At 35.7% G+C, this 13,893-nt stretch overlaps 1 protein-coding gene across 1 annotated transcript; it reads left to right on the top strand.

Moving 5' to 3' along the window:
• The first annotated feature begins 407 nt into the window (after nt 1-407).
• On the top strand, nt 408-4,121 carry LOC113311140 (phosphatidylinositol:ceramide inositolphosphotransferase 1-like). Its single transcript, XM_026559992.1, has 11 exons — nt 408-952; nt 1,488-1,574; nt 1,661-1,729; nt 2,106-2,186; nt 2,431-2,502; nt 2,629-2,689; nt 2,778-2,880; nt 3,146-3,241; nt 3,330-3,376; nt 3,493-3,617; nt 3,710-4,121. Exons 1-11 carry the CDS (start codon nt 830-832, stop codon nt 3,788-3,790), a joined length of 945 nt encoding a protein of 314 aa, XP_026415777.1. The 5' UTR covers nt 408-829; the 3' UTR covers nt 3,791-4,121.
• The last annotated feature ends 9,772 nt before the right edge of the window (nt 4,122-13,893 follow it).

Raw genomic sequence — 13,893 nt, 5'->3', positions numbered from 1 at the left:
CGCGGGTAGGCTAGCACGACAACCTGTTAAAATAATGTAATAATGCGTTGTTGGAGCTTAACTTGTAAGACTTCCAACTAGTTTCATGTAATAGTCGTTATCCAATAATATAATAATATTAAAAAAACACCTTCCGAAGCGTCTAAGATTTATGTCCGACCTCTGTAGCAGGCGTCTAAGATTTATGTCCGACCTCTGTAGCAGGCGTCCAACATGATGCACTTTGTTACTTGGCATTATTATTTATTTATTTTTTTTGAAGCATCAGTTCGCTACTTGGTGGCTGACATTTATGAGCCTAGCTGGCCAGACATCAAACGGAATATTTGTTTTTCTAATTAAAATTAAATAACCTAAATATTTGAGAAAGGGGAAAAAGATCAAGTAAAAAGAAAACAAGCAGTTAGTATTTGTGCCTGGCTGCCCGCCCCCACCCCCCACACTTCTTCGTTTCCTCTTCTTTTCTTTTTGTTTGATTTTTAATTCCCTTCTTGTTTTCTTCTCTCTCTCAACTGTCGTCGTCGATCCGTTTTCAACCGCGTCCTAGAGAGAGAATCCAGAACCAGAAGAAGAAGAAGAAGAAGAAGAAGAGAAACAAGAAATTATTTAGAGAGGAGAAGAGAAAAGGGATTTCATATTACGAATCTGCATCCATTGAAAGGCAACGGCATATCCGAGGTTAGGGATAATAATCGGTTTAGAGGAGTGGTTAAAGTAAAGATTTGAAATTTGAAAGGAAAAACGATTTGTCTGGCTGGGGAATATTGTCAAACACTTGATGGGTATCATGAATTAGTATGGAATTTTTCTACAGAAACATCAATAAATTATGACGTTTTACATTGCTCGCGAGTCTTCGAAGTTATGGCGAAGGATTTGTACAGAGACTTTTATAGAAATTCATCTACTTGCAGAAAAATGGAAGCTTTTACTTGCAGGGTTAATTTGTCAGGTAACCAACCCCCTTTCAATGAACTTAGGGTTTTCTTTAGTACCTTATTTTATTATCACAGAGATCTCCAGGTTATGGATTTTGGAGTTGGGGCATCTCAAATTTCCAAGTTTTTTTTTTTTTGATAGTCAATGTTGGGATATGGAAACGATTTGAAATATTTAGGTAAAGAGAAGATAGTTTTTTTACATGGGGTTTGGTTGATTTTCATTCATAGTTCACTCTTCATTGTCAAATTGCCTTTGAAGAAAACCAGGAAAAAACTAGGAAAAATAGTTGCTTGCTTTTTCAGTCTAACTTTAAATTTAAGAGATCTGTTCATTTGCACGTTGTCTCCTTTAGGATGAAGCTTTCTGATTTCCGTGATTGAGAGAAGTTTTTGTTTTTTGAGTTATGGTGTCAACCGATATGAAGCTTCTCTTTTGTTAAACTCTGAAACATTGAAGTTGTATACTAAGTTTTATTTTATTATTTGGTTGTATACTTGATTTTTCTGGCCGGGGGTTGTGTTATTCATGTGTTTTTTCTTCTTCAGTATATTCATGGTTTGGCGGCCCGAGGAGTTCATTATTTACATCGACCAGGACCAACGCTTCAGGATATGGGATTCATGTTTCTTCCGGTGTGTATCCCACGTCCTCTTCTCTTTGAATGCATTTACAAACTGGAAGAATGATTTTCATTCTTACATTTATGTTGTTGTTTTAGGAGCTCGGGCGTGACAAAGCTTATATCAGTGAGACCGTATTCTCCTTTGTTTTTTTCTCCTTCGTATTGGTGAGATTCTTCAGCCAATCACTAGTTTATGTAGTCTTTAAATGGTTGATTAATGTGTTTACGTTGAAAACTCAATAAGTCCTCGATGTGCAGCAGCTTTTGCTGCGATGGAAATGATGTTCAGTTTGTAATCATGATTCATATAATTCTAGTGTGATTGGTAGGATGCGGTATTCTTTGTAAGACAGGCTTAGTTGGTCAAGTTACTTGCATTGGCATTATGGAGATGCTATTTCATTTTCATTTTGGCCCCAGCATAACTTAGAGATACTTTTTCTTCTTCTTATGATATTGTTTTCTATGAATTTGTGGTTACCATAGTTTAGATTTCAGAGTTCCAAGACACGTCACTGATTGAATGTTTACTTTGTTGCAGTGGACTTTTCACCCTTTTATATTTCAGAACAAAAAAATCTACACAGTTCTGATATGGCGCAGAGTGTTGGCATTTTTGGTTGTAAGTGAAGATTATATAATGTATCTTTGCCTGATTTTGCTTCTTATTATCATGAGTACTCCTTTGAGTTTTCACTGAATCACTGGTTATTTTAGAAGCCAAAAGCTTGCTTTCCATTTTAGGAAGATGCTGAACCCATTTGTCCAGTTAGCTTTTTACATCGCACAGTTTAAGTTAGTTCTGCTTAATCTCTATCTCCAACACCAGTCAAATATTTACCATATGCTTGGTTGGTTCCTCTCAGGGTTCTCAAACGCTCCGGATCGTGACATTTTATTCTACGCAGCTTCCTGGTCCAAACTATCATTGCCGTGAGGTAGGTGATGGTGAATCTGCAGCCTACTTTATACCACGTTCCTGTATTTTTTATTTTTGTCTATTTTGGGGTCAAGTGTGAGCTACTGATTCTAAAATTGGGTGCCATTTTACTTCTTTGTTTCAGGGTTCACCACTTGCAACTCTGCCTCGTCCAAAAAATGTAGCGGAAGTGCTTCTAATTAACTGTGAGTTAGTTTTTTAACATTTGCTTGTCTTAGATTCGGAAAAAATGAAACTAATCATTAACTCTAGTTTTTTTTAATTAATGAGCAGTTCCGAAGGGTGTGATTTATGGATGTGGAGATTTGATATTTTCGTCTCACATGATCTTTACCCTCGTTTTTGTACTTACTTATCAGAAGTATGGCACGAAAAGGTACTAAATATTTCACCTTTTATAGGATGAAACTGATAAATTTTTGCAGTCTTGAATATCTATGCTTATTTTAGCTTTTACTTTCACTAAATATCAAGAGGGCAATGGGGTCTTAGGTGGGTCATATTTTAAAAGACACACTACCCTGCTGGTGCTATGTCCACAAAGTGATCTGTTAACTTGTTCTTCATCCAGTAAAGCCTTGTAATTCGAGTGGGACATGTGTGTTTTCTCTATTAATTGTTGTTGGGGTTGGAACGTGTAGGATTATCAAGCAGCTTGCTTGGTCGATTGCTGTTGTTCAGAGCTTCCTCATTGTCGCTTCGCGCAAGCATTACAGTGTTGATGTCGTTGTTGCATGGTATACTATGATTTTTCATCTCTGTCAGAGTTCCTAATGACCGGACTCTTTTATGTTTTAACTGATCTCTTTTGATTCCCACATGCAGGTACACAGTAAACTTGGTTGTATTCTTTATAGATAAGAAGTTGCCAGGTTAGCATATAATGTGATTATTATATAGACCTGCTTCTGCATAGGTTCATTTATTTGAGTCCCTTTTTGCGTATATCATGGAAAATGATGGTCATCTTCTCCACTTCTGCGCACAGAACTTCCGGACAGAACAAATGGACCGTCATCACAATTGCTGCCACTAAGCACGAAAGATAAAGAGAGTAGAACGAAAGAAGAGCACCTCAAATTGATAAACGGGAATTCTGACTCATCAGATAGGGTATGAAAGGAAGCCGTTATATCCTAGTATGCTGCACTTGTTGTATCGCTGTTAGTGAAACTTAACGAGATTTTTGTTTGTTCTATTTTCAGAGACCAAGAACACAATTGAATGGGAAAATTCTAGAAGATTTAAACACGGTCCATTCAGATAAGGAAATGAATGGTACATAGAAGATACAACTGTAGGTGCTGATGAGAGAAAAATTAAAATTCACAAGAGGATTGATTGAAGTTGATCAAAGAAGGTTACTAGAGATTCACCAATCTATTAATTGTAGAGATAGCTTGATATGTCTCAGGTGTTTCAACTGCCAACTTCAATCAAAGAAGATGATTATTCAGAATTTAGTTAAAAGTTTTTTTGTTCGTGTTTGGGGTGATATTGGATTATTTGAAATCTATGTAGTATCAAATCGTTTTTACAGCTTTCTATTCGTCTTTAATTTGTTAAGCAACGGACGGAAGTTAGTCTGGAATTAGGATGGCAGATAGGGTTGAATCATGTCAGGGGGATGCGAGTTTTCAAGAAAATTGGCATCTATAAAAAGACAAATAAAAGAACAGTAGTTCAAAGTAGGCCAAGTTATGCATCCGACAGCGGAGAGGCTTCTTCTGGTAGGAAGGTCACCACAGTCCACATGGCTAGGTGCCAACTGTCAGCGGATCTGCAAGCGGCTCTTTTCTACTATATGCCCAAATTTTTTGATTATTATTATAGGGAAACCTAACATTATTCGGGGGAAAGCTGACTTTCGATCAAAGGAGTTGACTATTGGTCAAATGGGGAGGAAATAGATATATCAAGTCATTAACTTAATATCCAAATTTTATTATCACAGGGAGTTGACTATGTGACGGGAGTTGACTATGTGAGATAGTGCGAAGGGAGTTGATTATGTGAGATAGTGTGATAATAATATCGTTGATTATGTGAGATAGTGTGATAATAATAGCGTGAAGGATCTTTCCGCGTTAACTTAATATCCAAATTCCCAAACATATTTATCTAGGTTGATTAAGTTTTATATGAGAAAGGAAATTATGAACATGAAGCAAGTTGTGTGAACAAAAATGAAATAACCACTGCACTAGATAGTTTAGACAGAAAAGATTTAATCCAAAAGAAAGAAACGGAGCAAATGAAGAAATGTTAGTGTTGTCAATGGAAGTGGTTGACGAGGAGCAGGTAACGACAGAAAATAAATCAATTGAAAGATTACGGAAAACTTAATTCACCGTTATTTATGTCCCGGCTAAATTGGGACCTACTACATTTAATTTGGGTCTCTCAAATTTACCTTCCCACACCACCAAATTACTTTAGGCACCCAAATTTCTAAAAAAATACTAATTTACCCCATATTAATTCCTAAAACTATTTTATATGAATAGTAATCTTTCAATTTTCAGTAAATCCAAAAACAAAAACAAAAAACTAAACCTAAAAAACTTTCTATTTTCTTCCTAATCTTTCCAAATTCTCAAAATCCTAATAAAAAAAAATCTTTATCCTCTTCTCCAACGAATCCTCGATCCAACCAAGAAAAAGGTAAATCTCCATCATCCCATTCTATGATTTGCATTTCTTCATTGATTTACATGTTTAAATCTTCAATTTCCGAAAATCAAAATCTCTGATTACACCCGGAATCGGTTTATGTGGACATATCGAATAAACCAATTCTGGGTTTTGGTTTCCGCCATGAAGAACATGCATAGTAATCGGTTTATATGATGATTAACATCAACCAATTTTAGGGTTTGAAACAAAAGATGAAAATACATTACCAGAATCGGTTTATAAGTGCTTTAACATAATCCGATTCTGGGTACCTTTTTTTTAAAAAAAAATTATGCGATCCCATAATCGGGTTTTATATGCTTGTTAACTTACCGATTATGACTGTCTCTTCAGCTTCCTTATCATGATCGGGTTTTATTTATGTATCACATAAACCGATTGTGAATGTTTGACATTCCTGTATGTTTTTGTAGTCAGAATCGGATTACACATGTTTCATTATGTACTTATTATTAACTAGTTTTTTTTTGTTGGTTTTATGTAGATATGCACTTCTCACACCTACCGTTTTACTCTCGAGAGCTCGCATTGGAGGACATCCTTAGGAAACCGCAACGAGTGTCAGAAAGAAGCCTCTACAAGTTTGCTTATGGGCGTGAGACCCATCTTGAACAAGCCCTAGCGTTGATTGATAAGCTTGCACTGGAGGAGCTTTGTGAGGTCATGAGGTTCACTAGGATGAGGAGAAACCTGATTTCAGCTGAGAGGGAGCTCCATGCATAAATGGAACGTATTTGGGAACAAATGGCTGAAGCACAAGTTGCTGCTACTGATGGTGCTAATGCTGGTGATGGTGCTTCTGCTGATGGTGGTGCTGCAAATGCTCCGGGTGGTGCTTCTGATGCTGGTGCTCCTTCACTTTAAGTTTTTACGTTTAAGTTTTAGATATTAAAAGTTTAGGTTTATAAGACTTTTAAGGTTTTGTATTTTGGATGTTTTAAGTTCTGAAGGTTTGTACTTTGGATGTTTTAAGTTCAACTCTTTTAAGTTCTTAACAGTCTTTTAAAGTTTGTTCAACTTAATGCACTTGAATTCTTTGTTGAAGTCATGAGGTTGCACAAGATTTTTTTTAACTATAATTATGTGTTGCCACAATCGGTCTACTCGGTATGTCAACATAAACCGATTGTTTAAGCTATTTTTTCCTGTATGTTTTTCAAGCAAGAATCGGGTCACATATGCATATATATAAACTGATTATTCCTGTTATTTTTCTTGTCTGTTTTTCAAGCTAGAATCGGGTGAAATATGCATACATATAAACTGATTAGTTTCGGTGAAAATTCAATTGTTTTACATGTCTTTAATCGGTTTATGTTGGTCATGTAGGATCCAAATATCGCACAACGGTAAGAGTTTGCGATATTATAGATAGAGCCTGCGAAGTTATAGAGAGAGTTTGCGAGAAGGTAGCGAAGCTTGCGAGAATGTAGTTTGGGCGCGAGATAATATGAGATGTACCCCACTACATATGAGCTGTTATACACTATGTAAAAACCTATATAAAGGGAAAGTTGGAGAAAGAGAAGAAAAAGTTTAGAATTTGTATTATTATTTTTTCGTTCTTCTTCCTCTACCAACCTAGAGCTCCAAATACTCATTAATGGAGATTCTCAATGTAAACCAAATGTAATTTCAATAATTATAATGAAGATCCCTAACCACGTGGATGTAGATCATATTGATCGAACCACGTAAATCTTGTGTCATATTTTCTATTTTCATTATCTTTGTCTTTATTTTCATATCAAATAAGTTTAGATCTAGAAATCATAGTCATGATAATACAAGGCGTGTGTTGTAGGATTTCCTGAAACTACATAATGGCGCTAGAAACATGGAACGAGTAAAGGATTTATCCTTCCTGTAACTTGTTGATTCAAGAAATTTTCATGAAGATTAGCTATTGTTCATATTTTTCTAGATCTACAAAATTTAGGTTCAAAAATGGAAATTTTATGGAAGAAATCACACTTTCAGGGAGTAAACATCATCAACAATTCAAAGACATGAAAAGAGTGAGAGAAAAATTAGTTGTTGTGGTGAAATTTAAGGAGAAAATGGAAGTTTCAGTGGAAGATTTTCATGTTCAGGAGAAGAAGGCAAATGTGAAAGAAGTACGTGCACCAGAAAATATCAAAATTCTCAGGACTGAAGCACGGACACTATGGTGACACGGGCACATCCCCTTGACCGACCAAGGGTGACCCTGAGGCTTGTAAACAGCTGGTCCCGCATGTTTTAATGATTTTAACCTAATTTGCTCAGTTGCTCATATTAGGTTCAAACTCTTTCCAAACAATTGGAAGTTCGCTCAAACGACCATCTACTGGTCCCACGACCACCAAGATCCGGTCTCATGACCTCTTGGCCGGTCCCTCATATTTTCTATATCAGGTTTTATGATTTGTCGCTTACACGAGTATTATTTCAGTAAATGATTAAACCAACACTTAATCATTCTTTCACCAACTGGTCCTCAAGAGACTTTGGTATTTTTGCTGCTTTGTATGGTGAACCCGTCATCCCATGTAGACGATCCTATGTGATTTGCAGTAAATCATCATCTCGGTAAAATTAGGGTTTTGAATCCACAGCTCTGCAGATACGTGATTCTGAGAAGATTCGAACACTATGATAATTTTATGTTGATTCCATGATTAACATTCATATTTATTTTGCTCGACCCAGCAGTCAGTAACTTAAATTAATACTTTATTTGGTCCAGCTACCAACAATTCATCAAAAGAACAATATTTGTTAGAACTAGCAATATTTGCTCGAACTAGCAATATTCGCTCGAACCGGCAATATTTACTCAATTAGCAATATTCGCTCAGACTAGCAATATTTGCTCAAACCAAAGAATATTGGTTCAACTATCAATATTCAACAATTTAGCAACACAGTTTTGCTCGTCTTAGGTTATAATGATACCTCATCTCAGAAGACACGTTAAATTCATGAGTTTCATAACATTTGTTAATCATGTTCAACTCAGCGCTACATGGACTCATCGTCCCATAAAGTCAGCAACTGACTCCACAATCACGAGATTTCAATCGTGTCACATGGGGGATATTAACTAGGGTTTTGATCTGCCGGTCTACGGCACGTGTGTTCACCCACGATGAGAATGTGAGCAAGTCGTGCAATCAGTTGGAAGAGTCAGCAAAGTAGTGGGTGGAAAGTTAACCAAGTTTTCGCACGATGAGTAATTGGTTTTAACACGATTTCCCCATTTCCCATTCTCTGATTCCAACAACTGTCACACTTCATGGGATCATGGTGTTTTCAACTCCGGCGTTATAAAATTTCCCTGAATCCTGATTAAAAGAACATTTTTCGAACATTCGAACAACATTCGCCAAAATGAGCAATTTCTCATCAAAGTTCATACAGACAATCTTTCGTCTACACGAACTCAAAAAAATTACTCTGAATTGAGCAAAATTCAATCATTCAGATCATTTTCACGCTGAATTCACAACACACCTACAATCTCAGATCACCATTGATCTCACGCATTTCTCAGCTTCCCTCCTACAGATAAACTCATTCTCTCTTGTGACTGAATTGACTCTGGAACGACCATTGTTCTTGGTTTAGGCCGGGGTCTTACAGATTGATCTCTCGAACTTAAAGCACTCCCTTCTTGCAGTGCATCTGTGTGAGGTTCAACATTTCGCTCGGTTCAAGGAGTCTCCACACGGTCGACTCTTCAATTCCGTAAAAACCAGCAAATCGTTTTTCCCCACTCACACTAGGTCCCACTAAGAAGGACTTCAAAGTATCAACATTAACAGGAAAAGCATCAACAAGAGCAGATAAAGAGGAAGGTGTAGGAGAAGAAAAGCAAGGTTCACATAGCTCTTATACATGTTTATTTTATAAGAAGAAGGGTCATATCAAGAAGAACTGTTTGAAGTATCAACGATGGCTGAAAAAGGTCAAAACAGAAGTTGTCGAAAAGAAGTAATTAGTGGTTTAATAATCTAGCAAGTCTACGGTTGTGTATTTTTGGATGTGTTTGTTTGCTGTTTGCCTCATGTTGTTTTTGCTTGTAAAATGTAGTAGGCAAACGTATTTCTGTTTGTAAATTAGCTCAAGTTATCGTATGCATGTTAAGGTCAACCATATGCATGTTAGCTCACTCATAATGTTGCATTGTAAAGTTCAATGGGAGAAAAGTTCTTTTTGCTACTATGTACAGTTCAGTGGGAGCATATATACATTATGTTTGCAATACAATGTGTTTGTTTTAGCGTAATTTCCTTTAGTGAGATTGTCAGATCTTTTTTAAGACGATACAGTTAATTTCTCAAGTAGTCTGTCAAGTTTGGGAATAAGGTGAAACTCATTTTCAGACCTTGTAGGTAAGTTGGAACTCTTTGAGATTGAAAAGTTGTCCTGGTCATTAAGCATAAGGCTTAGCTTAATATGAAACCTAAGTTTGTATACATCCGGGTACTATGTATGCCTATAAATTTAGCTTAAGGATAATGGCCCGTCTATTGTCGTGATTATGGAAATGTCCAGTGCATCATATAAGTGGTGTTCGTGTCTCTATGGTCCAACAACAATGTTCCATTTGATCTAAGCATTCAATTATACATGATATTCTGCGCATTGATTAAGATTCTCTATTTTCCAAAATGGGGGGCCACCTGCAGTCGTTTTTGTAACTAATCCGAAAGGTCCTTTGATAAATATTTTTAAATCAATAAAATGATTTGTTGCTTAACCAAGTGGGAGATGTTAGACTTTTTTATGGTTTAGCAACTAATCATGTTTAGTTTGATAAAACCAGATTAGTCAAATTTTAATCAAGTGTGTGTTTAATGTTTAGATCATGTACTAAAGGCAAGACTTTTATTGTTTTGTGGGGTTGTACATAAGGCTAAAGTACATCAAGTTAATCCACTTAGTGGCATCAAGTTTTTTATTTGAAGTTAAGGGATGTGTCTCCACCTCATGATGGCTGAGTAGGTGACACATGTTTATGCAGTTGGAGGTGTACTCCCTTCTAGCCTTATTTAAAGTAATTTCTGCCATTAGAAGTTTAAGGACATAAAAGTGGATGAAAAACCTTCCTTAGAAGCAATATGTTTTAGGTACTAACTATTGTTGATTGTCTATTCTACTCAGAGGAAATTCAGGTATATCTACTATATTATCTCCTTGTTTATTATGTAGGTTGTCTACTTTAATCATAAGTATGCGGCAAGTTTTAGCATGAGGCAGTTGTATCTCAACATGATATAGTTAATCTTAAATCATGTTCTATGCTTTAAGATTAACTATATCATGTTGATGTTTGAAGATGTAACACATGTAATCCTAAGTATAAGGTGAATTATATATCAACATATGTTATAGCTAGTAATCGTGATTATGTAAAGCATGCTTAATAATTTATCATGTGAAGAATATAACATGATTAGAGGTTGATATTCCAACAACCAACACTTAGTTCCAAGCTAAGTTACAACCTGCAGGCTTCAGCACCAAAACACCAAGATGATATATTACCAACAGTTTACTGGTATCACTTGGCTAAGATTGCAAAATTAGAACCATGTAGAATATCATGTTGTTATATAACATGGTATAATACCAAGTAACTACCAGCTATACTAAAGAATCCACAATGCTTTGACATTACCAGGTCGAAAAGGTTTTTGTCACGTTTCTTTCAATCTGTAAAAACTGATCAACAACCCAAATATCACTACGAAGGAGAAGTAATAAAATTGTATACTCTCCTCTGAATTCAGTATAGCCCGAATATCATTTATCAAGGGGATGAAAACAAAGTCTTTCAAACCTGGTACCATCCAGGATACAACAATAGGGCACGAACATCAACGACCGGTGCATTATTCTAGAAAATGTAATATGATACAAATAAGAACGGGTCATATATCATGGTTTGCAGTCACAAGATGGAGTAAAATTATTGAAAAGTTACAATTCTTGAGTTTTGTTCACAGCTAGAGAGAAATGAATTTCCCTGCAGATTTTATGGCTAAAAAAGGAGCAAATATGGCAAGAGGAGAGATTGTTATTTTCACAAGGAGACCACCATTTTTACACAACATGGAAGTTGAAAAATTAACCTTATTATAGGTTTTACTAAATGAGCCTTCTGTATATCAATTTTGTTTTAGTTTCTTTACTATTTCTTTCTTCTTGAAAAAATTTTGTTCTTTTGTAATCCCTTTTTCAAATCAATAACATTTATATTGTTGAACAAAAAAAAGAGTAAGAGCAAAGAAACTGCTTGCAATAACAACAAAATACTTTTTACTCAGTGGTGAACCAAGATCAGAGAATGAAGAAATCCCCAACCATACGTCTCAAGTCTTAAGTTATTGGTCTTTAGTAGGAGCTCATGAATTGAAAAAAAGTAGTATGAAGGAACTTATAACACCGTTGACACTGCCAAGTAGTGAAGGGCTTAAATAGATACTTCACAATTTATACGTATGTGAGTAAAATATCTAAGATTTTTCATATTCAGTTACTTATTTCCGCATTTTTGCAAGTCTGTAGATTTATGTGAAGACCATTTCATAATCCAAAACTTCTTTGTGTCGAAAAACTAGGTTTCTGGTAAGTACTAAATTAGAGTCATCTAAAACAAAGAAATAAAACCTACCTTCAGTAAACTAGAAGAATCAAGACTCATGTAACATCAAATGCAGCAGAAAAGCCTGCGCTCTGTAAAATGAGAAGGAGATTCAAAGATGAAGGTGGACCCCTGCCATATCACGAGGAACGAATAAAGTCATCTTCTCATCTGCCCATAAATGAAATATGTGAACATAGTTCAGCTCCAGAATATGCAAATACGAGAAAATAATATACTCCCAAAACAGCTGAAAAAAGTATATCCCCGCAACTGGACTGACATGTCTCGTTGTCTTTAGATTGTAAAGGATTTTTACCATTAATTATAAGAGGGTGGAGTTGAGGGTAGTTTATCTTCTTTGCACCACAATACTTCAATCTGATCAAACCGAGCAGTGTTAGAATTTAAATATGCCCAATGCCCAAGTATTAGCCAATAACAGTAATTTAGTTTCACTGAAATTCCAGGAAATCTGAAGTTAAGGTTTCATATGGAACAATCAAGCTCGTCAAAAAGAAAATAAAACATTAAAATCCCACCCACACTTACATCCTCTAAAAATCCCGGAGTAAGTGTTGATGCTTCAATGTGGTATATTCTTTATTGAAATTCCTCCGCGAAGAACATAAAAGCCAGACAAAGGAAGGACCGACTAAAGCATATAAGAGCTAGGCGGATGTCATTTTTCTTAAGGATCGCTCATCATCGACCATCAAGAAAAGGGGAAACCTGTAGATACCATAATCTGGACCAGACACGTGGAGCCCATGGATAGCCAGAGCAAGATAATGTAAAGCAGCGCGAAGCACGATACCCATTCTAAGAGTACTTCAATCTTAATCTAAGGTCAATTTAGTAATTATCCAGAGACTCTTCCCCATAAATAGGAAGCGATTATGTCGAGTAAAGGGGCTTCTTTTTCTTTCCTCTTCTCACTATGTAGAACTCAGAGAGCTCCGAACATAAATAAACACTTCAACACTCTGTTACCCGTGGATGTAGATATTCATTGTCAAACCATGTATATGCTTGTGTCAATCTTCCCTTTAATTTTTGTGCACTTTACATTTGCTTATGATTTGTTGGTTACATCTTATTTTATTAATTGTGCTATCATTTTAATCAACCGGTGGTGATACTGTAAAAATAATACTCACAATGGAGTTTGATGTATGTACTGAATTCACTTCGTTGAAGGTAGTCAGAATCACATGAAATTTATAGATAGTATAGATCGGAGTCATCAGACGAGCCAAACACTAAGGCTGTTTGGTATAGTTTTTAAAAATAGAGAAAACAGAAAACATTTTTAGAAAAAGTCTTCTATTTGTTTTCTGCTTTTGAAAACAACAAATTATTGTTTAATGTGTTTTCTTTTTTTTCTCTTTTTGTTCCTTCTTCTTCTTCTTTTCTGAAGAAAGCAAGAGATCGGGGGATGAATGCAAGTGAGTCATGGACAATATTATTATATCTTAGACGAGTTTTTATATTTGATCTGATTTGCCTAGTTTTTCAAAATAGTTTTTATCCTACCAAACAATTTTTAGAAAATGAAAACAAGGAAAAAAAATTATGTTTTTGAAACAATGGAAATCTATTTTTGAAAACTGTTGTTAAAAATTGTACCAACCAGGCTCTAATATTTGATTGCAACCCTTTGGAGTCTGTCACGCCATTTCTACTTAGCAGTTGATAAACCACAATTATCTAGTTTCCCACCAACGGTAAACGCTAGAGCTTCTCAATGCCAAAGAAGACTTTAAACTGAGCGGCCGTAATAGATTTCGCCTAATTAGGTTACTCTCCTCTCCTAATAGGAGGCTACACCAGTAACAACAACAAAAGAGGAAGTCTGTTGTTACGAAGGATTAGTTTACTAGAAAGGCAAACTTCATGTATTTATAGACAAGGAAGTTTGGCCACCAAGTAATTTCCAAAACTGAAAATATTCTCAAGATCATTAAAGCACAGATCCGGTTTTCATAATTCCTGGAAATGCTCTGTCAAAAAATAACGATCGAAATTTCTCGGAAAATCAAATTAGTAAATGCACATTAC

The sequence above is a fragment of the Papaver somniferum genome, chromosome 9 (assembly GCF_003573695.1).
Source record: "Papaver somniferum cultivar HN1 chromosome 9, ASM357369v1, whole genome shotgun sequence".
NCBI classification, from domain to species: Eukaryota; Viridiplantae; Streptophyta; class Magnoliopsida; order Ranunculales; family Papaveraceae; genus Papaver; species Papaver somniferum.
The sequence above is the reverse complement of the archived record's forward strand: the minus strand, read 5'-3'. Positions and strand labels throughout refer to the sequence as shown.

What these genes read in the sequence shown, in the direction of transcription:
- LOC113311140 (XM_026559992.1), top strand. Translation starts at nt 830, where the DNA reads ATGACGTTTTACATTGCTCGCGAGTCTTCGAAGTTATGGCGAAGGATT. An exon ending in TGGGATTCATGTTTCTTCCG is followed by an intron (nt 1,575 to 1,660) that starts GTGTGTATCCCA and finishes TTGTTGTTTTAG; the next exon opens with GAGCTCGGGCGTGACAAAGC. An exon ending in GAGTGTTGGCATTTTTGGTT is followed by an intron (nt 2,187 to 2,430) that starts GTAAGTGAAGAT and finishes GGTTCCTCTCAG; the next exon opens with GGTTCTCAAACGCTCCGGAT.